The sequence below is a fragment of the Manacus candei genome, unplaced genomic scaffold (assembly GCF_025592945.1).
Source record: "Manacus candei isolate 608988 ecotype Guabito, Panama unplaced genomic scaffold, ASM2559294v1 h1tg000070l, whole genome shotgun sequence".
Lineage (NCBI taxonomy): Eukaryota > Metazoa > Chordata > Aves > Passeriformes > Pipridae > Manacus > Manacus candei.
The window spans coordinates 411475-425802 of NW_026138118.1; the positions used below are offsets into that span (position 1 = coordinate 411475).

The following is a 14328-nucleotide window of genomic DNA, read 5'->3' on the forward strand; positions in this document are numbered from 1 at the left end:
CCAGGCTCTGAATTCCGTGACAAGAGGGTGAGATGAGCCTCTGGAATTAGCCTCCAGGTTAATCAACCGACACCCTCTGATTAACGGTCGCTAATTGATGGGAATAGAAGCCGTGACCCCAACTGCCAAATCATGGGACACCGGCTGGGGGTCCCTGCTCCGACCCCTCTGCTGTGACCCACCAGCAGTGAGGAGTCCTGCTCCTGTGAGGGGCTGGCTGTGATGGCACGGGGTTGGTGCCACCGGGCAGGGACAACAGGTTCCAGCAGGCACGGATGGGTCTGACTGGGAGCACCCGGCTGTGCTGCAGGGGGTGGATGTTGGAGCCTGTGCCGAGGGTCTGGGCAGCATCACTGACTGCCTGTCTGTCTGTCCCCACCTGCCTGGGGGTGTGGCATCAATGGGGTCCCTGTGGTTTGGTTTATGGACCAATGGTTTCTCTCCACTCATCCATCCAGCTGGATGAAGGGGGGGAGTGAATCAGGTGTGAGGGGCTCAGTGTTGGCAGCCTCTGCCACCACCCACCCTCCTGCAGCAGTGCTGGGGATCCTCAGTCCATGCACAGACACTGTCGTGCTTGGGGGTCACAGTGAGACACCCCAAAGCTGAGAGGTCCCCTCGTGTAGAGGAGATCCTGCAGAGCTCCAAGTGTCTCCCTGTCAACCAAAGCTCCTTCCCAGAGAAGCGACAGGCACCCATTGCCCAAGAGAAAAAAACCCTCCACCAGAGCCAGGAGACAGCCCTGTCCTGCCAAACCCACGTCATTGCACCCCTCTTCCCTCAGCCTGGGTGGTGACAATTCCCAGCACAGTGGCTGTGTCCGTGCTCCCCATCGCGGTGCCGGGGCTGCAGCGGCTGCATCCCAGGGAAGCGCCTGTGGTGCCTCCCTTTCATCTCCTGCCTGGCAGCAGATTAAAATTTCATCACTTCAGCAGTGGAGAAGGTGCAGGGGAGGAGCAGGAGCCCCGGACTGGCAGGGGGGAGGCTCAGCCCCTCACTGAGCTTGGCGCCCACCCCAAATCCAGCCACACGTGGCTGGGCTGGGTGAGCTCGGCCGAGGGAGCAGGATTTGGGCACAGCCATGCAGGGGTGGCTGCAGGCCAGGCTGCTGCCTCCCTTGGGCTTTCCCTCACCAGAGCACGAGGTTGGGCAGGAGGCACTGCCAGGATCTGGGCTCCTGCTGGTGCTTCCTCCATGGACTGAGCACCTGGAGCAGAGCCAGAGGCCCCCAGTTCCGAGGCAGGTCCAGCCAAACTGGCCCCAGAAATGCAAAGCTGAGGTCTCAGTAGGATGTGCCTCCGTACCAACAGCAGTGAGTCTCTGCACAGGGATCTCCAAATCCCCCAGCAGCAGCGAGATGGAGGGAATTGTCACACAAATCCAGTAATTCCCAGCTTGGCTGGACCCCGTCCTATGCCAACAGTGAGGGGCCCAACACATGGGAGGGCCGGTGTTTTGCCCCCACTGCTCTTGACAGTTGTGAGAGGACTGGTCCCTGTCATCCCACTGCCTCCCAGGCTCCCACAGAAGGGTTTTTGATGTGTCCTGGTATTTTTCCAGAGGCTGAACAGAGACAACACCATAATTCCTTGTTTTTTCCCTTTCCCCCTTTCCAAATAAAGGGGGAGTCGTTGCTCTTTTCCAGCCCCATGACATCTGCCATCCTCAGCCGGTGCCCTGGGACCTCACCATAGCACTGACATCCCCTCCAGGGCTCAGGTCCGGGCTGCCCCTGGACTCATGGAACAGACCGTGCTGTGCGGGTCCTTTCCCCGTCCCCTCCCCTTTCCCATCACTGGGCAAGGCTTTCCGGGGTGTCCTGGCCCCCCTGGTCCCCTCTGGGCTCTGTGCAGTGCGGAGCTTCCTCCCCCTCCCCAGCCCATCACTATTCAAGTCACACGAGCCCATCGCGCGTCTCCGTCTGCCAATTAAGTCGCAGCTCTAATTACGCACTCAGGCTCCGCAGACGCTCCTCTCTTCCCTCTCCCAACACCAGACGGACACCTGGGAGGCCGCCAGCTGTCCCCTCCTCAACGCCCAGCCCCTCCTGTCCCATCCCACCCTCCGTATGCTGGGCTGGGCTCTGGCAGGAGCTGAGCACAGAGACACGGCCCTGTGACACCAAAACTGTCCCTAAGTCAGTGCTGTGGGGCAGGGCCATTGCCAGGGGCCTCCTGTGCAGCCCACGAGGGAATTGGGCACGTGCAGAAATGCTCTGGATGCCCCCTAAAAGAGACAGTCCCAGACCTGGCGTCCCCAGGGGACGATGTGGGGACAGAGTGATGTTGGCAGATCTGGGGGACCCTGTATTTCTGCTCCCCAGAAGCCCCTGGCCCCCAGAGCTGTAGCTGTGCCCCAGGAGCAGCTCGGTGCCCCCCACCCCCAGCATCACCTGCACCTCCCTGTGGCACCCCAAGCTCTTGGGGTGAAGGTTCCCTGCACCCCATCACAGAGCCCACCCACAGAACATCACCCGTGGACTCCCACTGGGTTGTGTTCCCCCCCCAGCCCCTGGGGGCTCCTCTCTGGATTCAGACACCCATGAGGGGACTCTGCATGTTGGGGGGACACTGCTCTGGGGGGACTCTGCAGGTTGGGGGGGGGCATAAAGGCATCGGGGCCATGGGGAGGGCTGGGGGAGAGAGGCAAAGGGTGCTGGGTGGGGGCCCCTGCATGGGGGGCTGCCAGGGGGTGCTGGGCAGAAGGAGGGGTACAGGATGCTGGGGGGGTGCAGGGAGTGCCGAGTAGGGTGCAGGAGGTGCTGAGCGCCATTCTGGCAGGGTGCTGAGGGTGATGTGAGGTGCGGGGGGTACTGCGAAGTGTGCGAGGGGCGGGTACAGGGCATGTAGAGTGCCAAGCTGGCACTGTTCAGGGGCTGCGGGGTCTGCAGGGGATGTGGGAAATATGGGGTGAAGAGGGTACAGGGTGTGCGGGGTGCGCAGGGGGTGCGGTGGGTGCAGGGGGTGAGCAGGGGGGTGCGGGGGGTGCAGGGGGTGCGGGTCCCCGTCCCCGCATTTCGGCGCTGCCGAAAGCCGCTGCTGCCACCTGCTGTCACCGAGGTGGGTCCGGCCCCGCGCAGCGCCGGGTGAGGCGGGGGGCACGGCCGGGACCCCCCAACATCCCACCCGTGCCCCCCAGGAGGGGACCCGCACCCCGGCTCCGAGCGGGGTCCTGCCCCAGGGGGCGGGATGGACACGAGGGGACTGAGGTCCCCCAGCTTGGAGTCCCCCGATTCGAAGCCCCCCGGCTCGGAACCCTCCCCCAGCCAAGGCCACCCCGAACCCGCTGTCCCGGTTGCCGCTGTCCCCCCTCCGCGTCCCCGAGGGTCCTCGGTCACCCCGTGAGATGGGGACAGAGGCCACGAGAGGGAGCCCCGGGCTCGCGCGTGGCCGTGGCACTGGTGGCAGTGGTGACGGCGGTGGCACTGGTGACACTGAGAGCACTGATAGTGGTGGCACGGTGATGATGGTGGCACTGGTGGCACTGATGGCAGTGGTGATGGCGTTTTTCCCCTCTGTTCCTTGAAGAGGACAGGGGGACAAGGGTCAAGGCTGGGTCCAGACCCCCTCTGGGTGCCCTCCCCCTTGCCCCAGTGACAGACCCCCCCCATTCTCACCCATTCCTGAGTCAGCGGGGCCGTGACTTCCCTGGGACAGTGGCATCACCTCCATGTCCCTCCCTCCTCGTTTTGGGGCACAGCAGGGATGAGCCACAGCCCCCAGCCAGCCCTGGGCATGGCCTGACCCCCCAGCAGGAGGGGGTCCAACTGGGGTCCCAAACTGCTGGGCAGGATGAACTGGGGCAGAGCCTGACCATGGGCTGTCCCCAGCATGGCCCGGGGAGCACCGTGACCCCCCCAGGGGGGATGAACTGGGACAGAGCCCGGCCATGGGCTGTCCCTGGCTCGGGCAGGTGACAAACTCCGTGACCCTCTGGGCACGGTGACAAACTGCCTCCATGGTCTTTGAGGTCTTGCACTTCCACAGCCGCTGCCGGGGGAGGTGGCACAGAAAACTGGGCACCACGATGCCCCCAGCACCCCAACACTGCCCCTCCCACAGCCACTTCTGGAGCGGGGGACACGCCTGTGCCCAAACTGCCCCCAAACACACCCCAGCCCTGTGTGCCGAGCACAGTGTCCAGGTGCCAACGCCCCAAGGGGACCAGGACACACGTCCCCAGGGGCCCCGACCTTGGCTGCCCGGGCGAGGTGAGCTGTACGTGCTGCAGGGCAGCACCCCGGGCTCGGCACGTGGGGACGAGGGGATTTGGGGCCGCGGGGACACGGGGATGGAGCCACCCCGTTATGAAACGTTATGAAACCTCCCCCCATCCCCACCGTGCTCAGGCAAGATTTAGTGTGAGAGAGAGAGAGAGTGGCTCCTGATCCAGATGAGATCGGGCATCACAAAGGGCTTTGTATTCCAGGAAGCCTATTAGAGATTTAAATTATACAAATGGGCTTTTTACCAAAGATCCTCATTATCTGGTCGTTTGCTTTTAATCCTCAGCTCTTCCCGCAGCCCCTGCCCCGTGCCCTGCTCCTCTTACCTTCCCTGTGCCCTCCCTGGGGCCATGCACAGTGTGGGGACAGGGACAAGTTCTGGAGTCAGTGTGGGCCCACAGGGAGGGGGCTGTGGGGTATCAGGGGCACCCTGGTACAACGAGGGGCTGAGCCCCTCTAGCTTTGCCCTCTCCCCCCCCAGTTCATCCCAGTACCCCAGCAGGCTGCAGGGATGGTGCCTGTTGGTCTGTTTGGAATCAAACCTCCTTAGGGCACATTCACAGGACACACCTGGGCTCCTCCTGTGCCACCCTTGGCTCTGTGGGATCCCAGGAGGATGCTCCTGAGGGCACTTGGGGCTGGTGAGGCCGATGCTGGACCCCAAATCACCAAGCCCTGGGCACCCTGGGCACCATCGACCCCCATCAGCTTGAGGACCACATCCAGGGCCATGACAAGGCCAGAACATGCTGCCCTGCCTGCAGGGACACGGTGATGTCCCTCCCGAGGTGTCCCCTGCAGCCCCATCCCAACCTGCTCCGCTGCAGTGAAGCCTCAGGGGCTTCATGGCTGCTATGACAACGCAGGAAATTCCCACAGAAATCCCTGTGAGGAGGAGGAGGAGGAGGAGGAGGAGGAGGAGAAGGGGAAGGAGGAGGAGGAGGAGGAGGAGAAGGGGAAGGAGGAGGAGAAGAAGGAGAAGGAGGAAGAGGGAAGAGGAGGGGGAATCTCCCAGCCAGCACCCCACGTCTCTCCCTGCCAGCTTTGGGAAGGTGTCTCAGCTGTGCTTGTGGCCCTTTCAGCGTCCTCCTGGCAGCACCACAGGGTTGGGGCCAGCAGGAGCCACCCTGGGCCAGCCCTGCTCCCTGCCCTGCCACCCCCAGGAGACGGTCCTGCTTCCCAAGACACGGCTGATTCCTGGCAGCACGAGCCGTGGTGCCCAGCCCCACGGCAAGGGAGGGGGCTGTGTGCCATAAAACCCCAAGGTTTTGGGGTGGAGGGTGTGGGAGCCAAGGGAGGATGGGCTGGGGGTTGTTTGGCCCCATTCCCAGGGACCCTGCAGTCACCCAGTGTCTGATGTCCCTGCCTGCGCCCCCCACACCCGCATTACCCTCCCTCTGCCTCCCACAATCCGTTCCAGCATGGGGATTAGGTGGGTTTAGGGTCGGGTTTGAGTCGGAAATGGGATGCTTTCAAATCAGCCTGCGTCAGTTGGGCCTCTGTCACTCATGCCCAGGGGGATTAAAATAGATATGAGGATTATTGGAGGGGAGATGACACCCCCACCTTGGGGGCCCCCACTCTTCCCCTGCCCTCAGCACCACAGGGTGTGGGGTGCCCAGCTCCAGCCCCCTGGGGTGTCTCCCTAAGGGAGCAAATTTCTCCCTTTTTCTCACCTTTCTGCTCATCCCAAGGCCCCACATCCCATCCCACACCTCTCAAAACATCCTTCTGGCATAGAGTGGGAGGAGGCACCACTGCAGCAGCTTCCCATTCCCATTTCCCTTGTTTCCAGCCCAATGCCAGTCCCAAAACACCCCTTGGGCTTGATGCTGGTCCTGCAAGAGACCCTGGACCCCATGGAGGGTTCCCAGCCTTGCACAACCACCGTCCCCTCGGGTGGGTTGGGGCACAGGCCCAGCTGCTGCAACAGAATCATGGAATCATGGAATCTTCAGTGTGGAGGGAACTGACAGGGGGATGGCAGTGCCCAGGAGAAGGCTCAGCACCCAAAGGTGCAGGTGAAAGGCAGGAAGGAGCCTGTGCAGGTCCCTGGTCCTCCAGAGTCCTCCAGCAAAAGGCAGGGCAGCAGTACCACCACGAGGCACAAAACAGGGGGTAAAAACCACAGTGAGAGACCAATATTGCCTTTATTAGTAGCAATTGCTCATTCCTGTGGCACGTCGAGGTCCCTGTGGTGCTCAGGGCCTGGGCTGGGCCTGTTGTCAACCTGGCAGTGGTTTGGTCAAGCACTGCCCACTGGTGTTCTGAAATACACCTCTGGATTTTGGATGCTTTATCAGGACTGGTCCCTGTCTCCTGCCCTGCTTCAGGTTGGCATTTTGGGCCTGGAGGTGCCAGGTTTTCCCTCCTTGACGGGCACCTGCAGCCCCTCAGCCTCAGTGATCATGGAATCATCATTTAAGTTCCATCCTCCTGCCATGGGACACCTCCCACTAGCCCAGGTTGCTCCAAGCCCCATCCAACCTGCCTTGGATACTTCCAGGGATGGGGCAGCCACAGCTTCTCAGTGCCCAGCAGATTTTGGAGTGAATTAGCCCCATCCTGAGTCCTTCCCTACAGCTCCCCATGATGGAACAGCTGCCCCAGCCCCTTCCCTGTTTCCCCCAGCCCAGTGGCGGGGCCATGAGTTTAATCACTTTATGTGTGTTTGTTTGTGTAATTCCAGGGAGAGTGCCTCTTCCTCCCATCTGCCCCTGCCATCTGCTCCCCACGGCATTGTCGAGTGATCCCAGGCTTTGAAAATGGAGGGAGCTGGTGCAGGGACACAGGAAAACCTGCTGGGAATGGCACATCCTTATAGAGAGCATCTGTCTCCACTGGAGCCTTTTCCTGGTGCCAAAAGCCTCTTTACTTCAGCCTCTGGAGTGACTGGGGAGGATTTCATACCCTCACCCGAGTCCTGGGGACACTCAACCCGAAATGTCCCTTTCTAGCCCCAAAACACCTGGCTTGGCACCTTTTTGGGACAGCAGAGACACAGTGTGCCCCAGTGCCCCCAGTATTCCCATTGCACCAAGACCTTCCAGTCCACCCAGTGCTCCCAGTGCTCCCACTGCCTGAAGAGCTGCCAGAGCCCCCAGTGCTCTGAGTGCTCCCAGTGCTCCCAGTGCCTGAAGACCTTACAGCCCACTCAGTGCTCCCAGTGCTCCCAGTGTTCCTTCCCAGTGTTCCTGTTGTCCCAAGACCTCCCAGTGCTCCCAGTGTTCCCATTCCCTGTGTTCCCAAAGCTCCCCAGCCCTTACCAGTGCAACAGGGGTCCCCCATTTCACCCCAGACCCACCTTAGGGGGACCAGGGGCTGCACCCCGAGCTCCCTTCCTTGGGCCGGTGCCTCGGGGGGGGGTGTGCGTGGGGTCCCGGGGCGGGTGGGGGATGACGGGGGGGGATGCTGCGGGTGCCGCCGGTGCCCCCCGGTGCCGGTGCTCCTGGTGCCGGTGCCCCCGGTGCCAGTGCCCCCGATGCCGATGCCCCCCGGTGCCCCCCTGTGCCGGTGTCCCCTGTGCCGGTGCCCCCTGTGCTGGTGCCCCCGGTGCCGGTGCCCCCGGTGCCGGTGCCCCCCCGCCGCCCAGCACTGCAGCGGGCGCTCCCGGCGGGCGCTCCCGGGCTGCGTTGGCGCACGGCGGCGGCGGCGGCGGCTGCTCTCCGGGCAGGTAGGAGGTGGTGAGGACGGGGAGAACCCGGGGGGGGACAGGTACACACGTCCTGGGGGCACTGGGGAGCCGGGGAGCCCGGGGCACCGGTACGGACCCAGCCCCGGGCACGTCCCTCCTCGCCGGCGGCTGCAGAGCCGCTCCCGCCCCAGCGCATCGTTCGGGGGTGCCCTGTGTCCCCCTCGGTCCCCAGCGCGCCTTTCGGGGGTGCCTGGTAACCCCCCCTCCTCCGAGGGGACCTTTCCTTGGGTGTGTCCCTGGCAACCCCCCTCTCTCCGGGGTGTCCGGTTTGGGGAGAACCCCCTGTAGCCCCCCCACGCTACGGAAGAGTCTTCCCTGGGGGTGCTCAGCCACCCTTCCGGAGGTGTCCGCTTTGGGGTGGTCCTTGCAGACCCTTCTCAGGGCGCTGAGCCCCCCAAGGGTTCCCCTCCCAGAGGCGGGAGCTGCCCCGAGCAGTGGGAAGGGGTCACAGCCCCCCCGGGCATTGGGGGTGGGGGTCGTGCCAGCCCCGGAGGGACAAAACTGGGACCCCTGAGTGGGGTGGGGGCACTCAGATCCTCCCTCGGGCTGCTGGAGCGGGGATGGAGCAGTGGTGGGGGGTGGTGGGGAGACACTGTGGGGGTCCCAGCCCCCTGTAACTAGGGGTCCAACCCTGCTGGGTTGTTCCTCTTGGGGAGTCCTGTTTGTCTAGTGACAGAGGAATGGGGGGTTTGGAGGTGCTGGGATCTGTCCCCACTTTGGATAAGGCAGCAGGTGCTCCAGGCACTGAAGCCCCCTCTGCACCCATGGAGCCCCTGAGCCCGTTCTCTCCCACAGAGGGGTCACAACACAGCCTTGGGTACTGGTAGTGGGTCAAGGTCCTCCCAGAGCCCCCGGGGTGGGGACCTCTGGTGCATGGCCAGGTGTTGGACACCCACCCTGCCCTCCTTGGGCCCCTCTGTGCTCCTCGGGGGTGATCCTGGTGGGATGGGGTGCGCTGGGTCCCCCCAGGGCTGTGGGCACCCTGAGGTGGGGAGGGAGCCCCGAGCAGGGACCTGCCACCCCCAGCCCTTCCTGGGGCCCCAGTGCCCGCCAGAGGCATCAAATATTAACAGAGACAGCGGAGGAGCTGAAAATAACCCTCCTCCGAGGGATCTGACCCAGATCCGGCCAGCCCCAAAGCTGGGCTGGACCCAGAGCCGCGGGCAACGCTCTGCCGCGGCCGAATCCGGCCCCTTCCCCTCCTCCGGGCTGCTCTGCCCTCCTGATCCCACCTATATATCACCTATATGTTATGCAAATGAGCTGTAAGGGCTTATTACGCAAACGGGAGGGGGCTGGCGCTGCCCGGCCCTGGGTGGTCCCCGGGGCCGCCCCCGACGGCTCAGAGCGGCCGGCGGGGATGGAGGGGGAAGCACCGGCGCCCTCCCGGGAATCCGGGGGCTGCCAGGGAGCACTGCCCCGTCCCTCTCCCCTTCTGTAGCACAGAGGGAACCCCGAGCCGGGCCAGGCACCTGCCCCACTGCAGCGCTCGTCCCCCCGGGGCGGCCGGCGGGTCCCAGCGGGATGGGGAAGCAGAACAGCAAACTGCGCCCGGAGATGCTCCAGGACCTGCGGGAAAACACCGAGTTCTCCGACCTGGAGCTGCAGGGCTGGTACAAGGGTTTCCTGAAGGACTGTCCCTCGGGCATCCTCAACGTGGAGGAGTTCAAGAAGATCTACGCCAACTTCTTCCCCTACGGCGACGCCTCCAAGTTCGCCGAGCACGTCTTCCGCACCTTCGACACCAACGGCGACGGCACCATCGACTTCCGAGAGTTCATCATCGCCCTGAGCGTCACCTCCCGCGGGAAGCTGGAGCAGAAGCTCATGTGGGCCTTCAGCATGTACGACCTGGACGGCAACGGCTACATCAGCCGGGAGGAGATGCTGGAGATCGTGCAGGTACCGGGCTCCCCCGCCCCGCCACGGCTCCTCCTGCCTGGTGCCGGGTGTCACCCCGGTGTCACAGCGGCTGTCCCCTCCCCAGGATGGGGACGTGCACCCTGTGGTACCCCCCTTGGGGGTACAGGGCTTGGCAGTGCCTGGGATGGAGCCTGTTGCTGTCTGCAGCTGTGGCTGCAAGGGTCAGTCTAACCCAGAGCTCCTTCCCTGTCCTGGGGGCATCCCTTTGTTACCCCTTCCTGGCACTCTTCCCATGCTTCCAGGGAGGGCTGGATAGATGGCAGCTGTCCCCAAGCACACCTGGTGGTGTTGGCAAAGGGACAGGAGATGCTCTCCTTGTCTTAACCCCAATCCCGTGGCATGAGCATCAGTGGCATCTCCTCCCTGCAGGAGCAGCTCCAGCTCTGGCTGAGCCGGGAGTTAAAACTCCCCCACAGCCCGATCCCATGGGAAAGGTGTTAAATGACATCACCATTCCCAGGGAAGTAAAGCCCAGAGCTGTCCCCATCTCAGGTGGGCAACGCCGGGTCCCTGCACCCACCCTCATCCCCATCTCCCCCTTCCAGGCCATCTACAAAATGGTCTCCTCCGTGATGAACATGCCCGAAGACGAATCGACCCCGGAGAAAAGAACGGAAAAAATCTTCCGACAGATGGATACTAATAACGATGGTAAATGAGAGGAGATGGAGGGGATTATGGAAAGGTCTCATGGATAAATCCGGGGGGGGTCTTAGAAGGAGCCGCACGCACGCTGATTAAATGGCTCATGTCCGCCGGTGTGGCCAGGGCAGCCGGAGGGGCTCAGGGTGCTGGGCACCCCGGGGTGCTCATCCCGGGTGGGTGGGTGTCCGTGGGATGTGCCGACAGCTCTCTGTTCCTGGGTGGTGGCCGCCAGGCTGAGCCGTGTCCCCTCCCCGCAGGGAAGCTCTCGCTGGAGGAGTTCATCACAGGTGCCAAGAGCGACCCGTCCATCGTGCGCCTGCTGCAGTGTGACCCCAGCGGTGCCATGCAGTTCTGAGCCCCACGGACCCCCCACAGCCCCCCCGCGGCCCCCCAAGGCACCCCCGACCCTGCAGCCGGCCACTGCCACCGTCCCTTGCCCGGCCCCCCGCGATCCCCACCCTGTGCCCTCACGGCCCCCTCTGGGATGAGAGCTGGAGCCCAGCCAAGGCTGCGGCGAGGGGGAGCACAGGGGGACGGTCCCCTCCTGTGCTGGGGGGAAGGATGGAGGCAGGGGCTGCCCCGAGCAAGGATGGTCCCCTCAAACAGCAGGGGGGTCGGAGCAGGGGGACAGCCCAGGCCGGCAGGAAAAGCTGGCGGTGAAGCCACCGGTGCATCTCTGTCAGGCGCTGGGACACGGCCCAGGGGACAAAGACCCGGTGGCTCGGGGACCACTCCCCTCACACCCCCTCCGCATGCACACACTGCCACGGGCGTGGGCCGGGCCAGCCCCTTCCCCACGGCCGGCGCAGGGGTGGGAGCCGAGGAGGGGGGATGCGCTTCTGGCCTTTTAATACCTGCAGAATAAAGTTTGTGTCAGTGCAGTCCGTGGTGGGAAAGGGGCCACTGACCCCCAGGGGAAAGTTCTTCCTTGCAGGGTCTGGATCCAGCCCAGTTGCACCCGCCGCTGCAGCTCCAGGTGACCCAAGGCCATGGGGATGGGCTCATGTGTCCTGGCTGGTGGCATCCAGGGGATGTGTCCATCCAACAGCCGGGCTGGGAGAAAGCCAAGTCCTGTCGTGGGGCTGTGTGGGTGCTGGGATGGCCAGGACACATCCACAGGGTCATCTCTCAGGCCCCGCTCAGAGCTGGGCACATTCCGTGCTGTCCAGCCTCAGCAAGCCCAGGCACTGCCCGGGGTCAGGGTTCTCTTCAGGAGCTGCCTGCAAGGAGACCTGCAAGCCAGAGAGGATGATGAGAACAAGACCAGTGGGATAAGGGTGTTGGATCAGTCAGTCTTACCCTCATCCTGGAGCCCCTGAGCCCAGCCAGGCCCATCCCAGCCCTGCATGGGAGGAGGCTGGTGCTGAGCCCAGGAACCAGGAGTCACCTTCCTCCGGTGTGTCCCGCGGCAGCAGCGGCCCAGGTGGAGGAGCTCGAGGGCGAGCAGGAGGCAGCGGATGCCAAAGATGATCTCCATCAACTCCAGCACGAGGGACACGGCCCAGAGGGACAGCGTGGAGCTCTGGGGGACATGGGGCATCAGATCCCTGCAAATCCTCCCCATGCCCAGTACACCCCCATGCTTAACCCACTGGGCACTCACGTAGACGCGCGTGGGATCGAAGGGGCACTCACGGGAGACCGGGGCAAGGGCGATGTTGGCGACGGCACAGGGGGCCAGCAGTGCCTGGCCCTGGTTGCCCAGGGTCAGCCCGATGGCAACAAGCAGCCCCAGCAGGCAGGACAGGCAGGCCAGGCTGCTGCAGGCGCTCAGGGCGAGAAGTGCCCATTTCTGCAGGAGGGAGAGAAGAGGCAGCAGGACGAGGCAGGGCCGTGCACGGCCAACTGCCCACGTGCCCTCCACGGGGACAGCCCCTGAGTGAGGGGATGTGGTGGCCGTGCCCACTCCATGGGAGGGCTGCAGCCTGCTGGGGGCTGGGTGAGGGGTGGGGGGCTGTGGGTGCTTACAAGGGCGGCGGGGGCGAGGTAGCGGGACAGCGTGAGGGCAGCAATGCCACAGGAGATGGTCTGCGAGGAAGCACAGGGAGGTCAGAGAGGCCCCAGCGACATCAGTCCCCTTTCCCTGCTGACATTGTCCCCGACAGCTCAACTGGCCATTTTGGCATCGTGGGGGCAGTGCTTCACCTCCCCCAGCCTCCGCCAGCAACAAGCCCCTGGGTGTTCAATCCCCTGGTTTTGCTCTGGAAAGGCTTGTTTAGAGCAGGGAAGGGGACACGGAGCAGGGAAGGGGACACACAGCAATCCGTCCTGCATCCTATGTTCCTGCCCACCCTGCACCCACAGCACATCCATCCCTGATCCTCCCGCATCCCAGCTGCTGCCCAAACTGCACCCACGCCACAGCCATCCCTCACCCACCCCGTGTGCCCCAGCCCTGCTGCCCGGGGTACCAGCAGGGCGGCGATGCCGGAGGCGGTGTTGGCGGTGAGGTACTGCAGGGACACGGCGTCCCGGGGGGTCACCACGAACCGCAGGACGGTGCCGTGCACGAGGGCCCCCGTGATGAAGTTGAGGTGCCCGACGATGAGGAGGATGAGGCCTGTTTTCATCAGCACCTTCCGGTGGCTGCCGGGATTGAGGTGTCCTGAGAGGAGGGGAGAGGAGGGTGTGGGGTGGTCAGCACTGGGTTGTCCCTCCTGCCCTTGCACCACACTTGGCACAGGGATGGGGCGTTTGGGGACAGCCCCAGAGGACGTGGCCCATGCTGGCGGGGGGATGAGGCAGGAGGTGATGTGGTGGAAGCCACTGGTAGCCCAGGTATGCAAACCACTGCTCCAGCCGGCTCTCCTGGGACCGGGAGGTGGTGTGGGGCCAGCAGCCATTGGAGACAGAGGTCCCTGATGGGGTTGAGAAGGGCTGGGGCTCCCTGGAGCGACAAAGAAGCTCTGGGAGAGCAGCTGTCCCTGAGTGGCAGCTGCAGTGCTGGGTTCTGGCACCCGGTACTTTGAGGAGCAGCCGTGGGGTTGATCCTCCCTTGGAACCCCCCCTGAGGCTACTCTGCTCACACCCCCACCATCAGCTGGTGTTCAGCCCAGCTCCATCCCTGACCCCTCAGCTGCCCTCCCTCCCTCCCTGCCTCAGTTTCCCCTGCAGGAGGGCAGTGCTGAAGCCCTCCTGTCAGGATCACCACACCAGAGCCAGACTCACCTCCTTGGCACATCTTCACCGGGCCAGGATCAGGCCATCAGAGCCCCTCGACGCCCAAGGGGCCTGGCCCACTCTCAGCCCCCGGGCAGACGGGTCCATCGGGGTCCAAATGCGTCTGATCAGGACCAGGGCTGGGACTGGGCAGGACCAGGCAACCAGAGCCACTCACCTGCTGCACCCCACTGCTGCTCCAATTCCTGTCAGACCAGCTCCCTGGTGAACAAAGGGATGAACTCCACCTTCACCTGCATGTCCCACCCCTGCACTCCCCCTGCTGCTGAGCCAGCAGCCATGCCGTGACATGCTGTGCTGTGCCAATACACCATGCCATGCTGTGCCAATACACCCTGTCACTCTGCCTCACCCCCTTCCCCATCCATTCCCCCCTCCCCAGCACGCTTAGGTTATCCCACCCTACAGCAATGGCAGCAGGCTGGGATCCAGCCAGGCAGGTCCAAGGCCAGGGGCTGAGGGTCTGGGAAGAGGCAGCCCCTCAGGCTGGGACACTGCCAGACCACAGGGCACAGGCCAGCACTGCCAGGTACCTGCAGAGAGAGGGCAAAGCAGCGGGGTCAGGGCAGGTGGTGACTTCCCAGAGGGTGACTCAGAGGAACCAGTCTGGTGGCCATCGCCTTCATGAAGCTTCCAGGGAAGTTACTGACAGCAGGAGACG

At 63.9% G+C, this 14328-nt stretch overlaps 2 protein-coding genes across 4 annotated transcripts; one reads left to right on the forward strand and one right to left on the reverse strand.

Annotated features, from left to right (window-relative positions):
• Positions 1-7842: 7842 nt before the first annotated feature.
• Positions 7843-11360, forward strand: HPCA (hippocalcin). Of its 3 annotated transcripts, none has more exons than XM_051807401.1 (4): positions 7843-7898; positions 9361-9821; positions 10388-10493; positions 10745-11360. In XM_051807401.1, exons 2-4 carry the CDS (start codon positions 9444-9446, stop codon positions 10840-10842), a joined length of 582 nt encoding a protein of 193 aa, XP_051663361.1. In that variant the 5' UTR covers positions 7843-7898; positions 9361-9443; the 3' UTR covers positions 10843-11360. The 3 variants fall into 3 exon arrangements, with proteins under 3 accessions (XP_051663361.1, XP_051663362.1, XP_051663363.1); XM_051807402.1 differs by having other exon boundaries at positions 7853-7898; positions 9366-9821; XM_051807403.1 differs by having other exon boundaries at positions 7892-7908.
• Positions 11361-11626: 266 nt separating this feature from the next.
• Positions 11627-13668, reverse strand: TMEM54 (transmembrane protein 54). Its single transcript, XM_051807400.1, has 6 exons — positions 13656-13668; positions 12899-13092; positions 12456-12515; positions 12091-12279; positions 11875-12009; positions 11627-11719 (listed from the first exon to the last, which is right to left on the reverse strand). The coding sequence occupies exons 1-6, from the start codon at positions 13666-13668 to the stop codon at positions 11627-11629; spliced, it is 684 nt and encodes a 227-aa protein (XP_051663360.1).
• Positions 13669-14328: the final 660 nt, after the last annotated feature.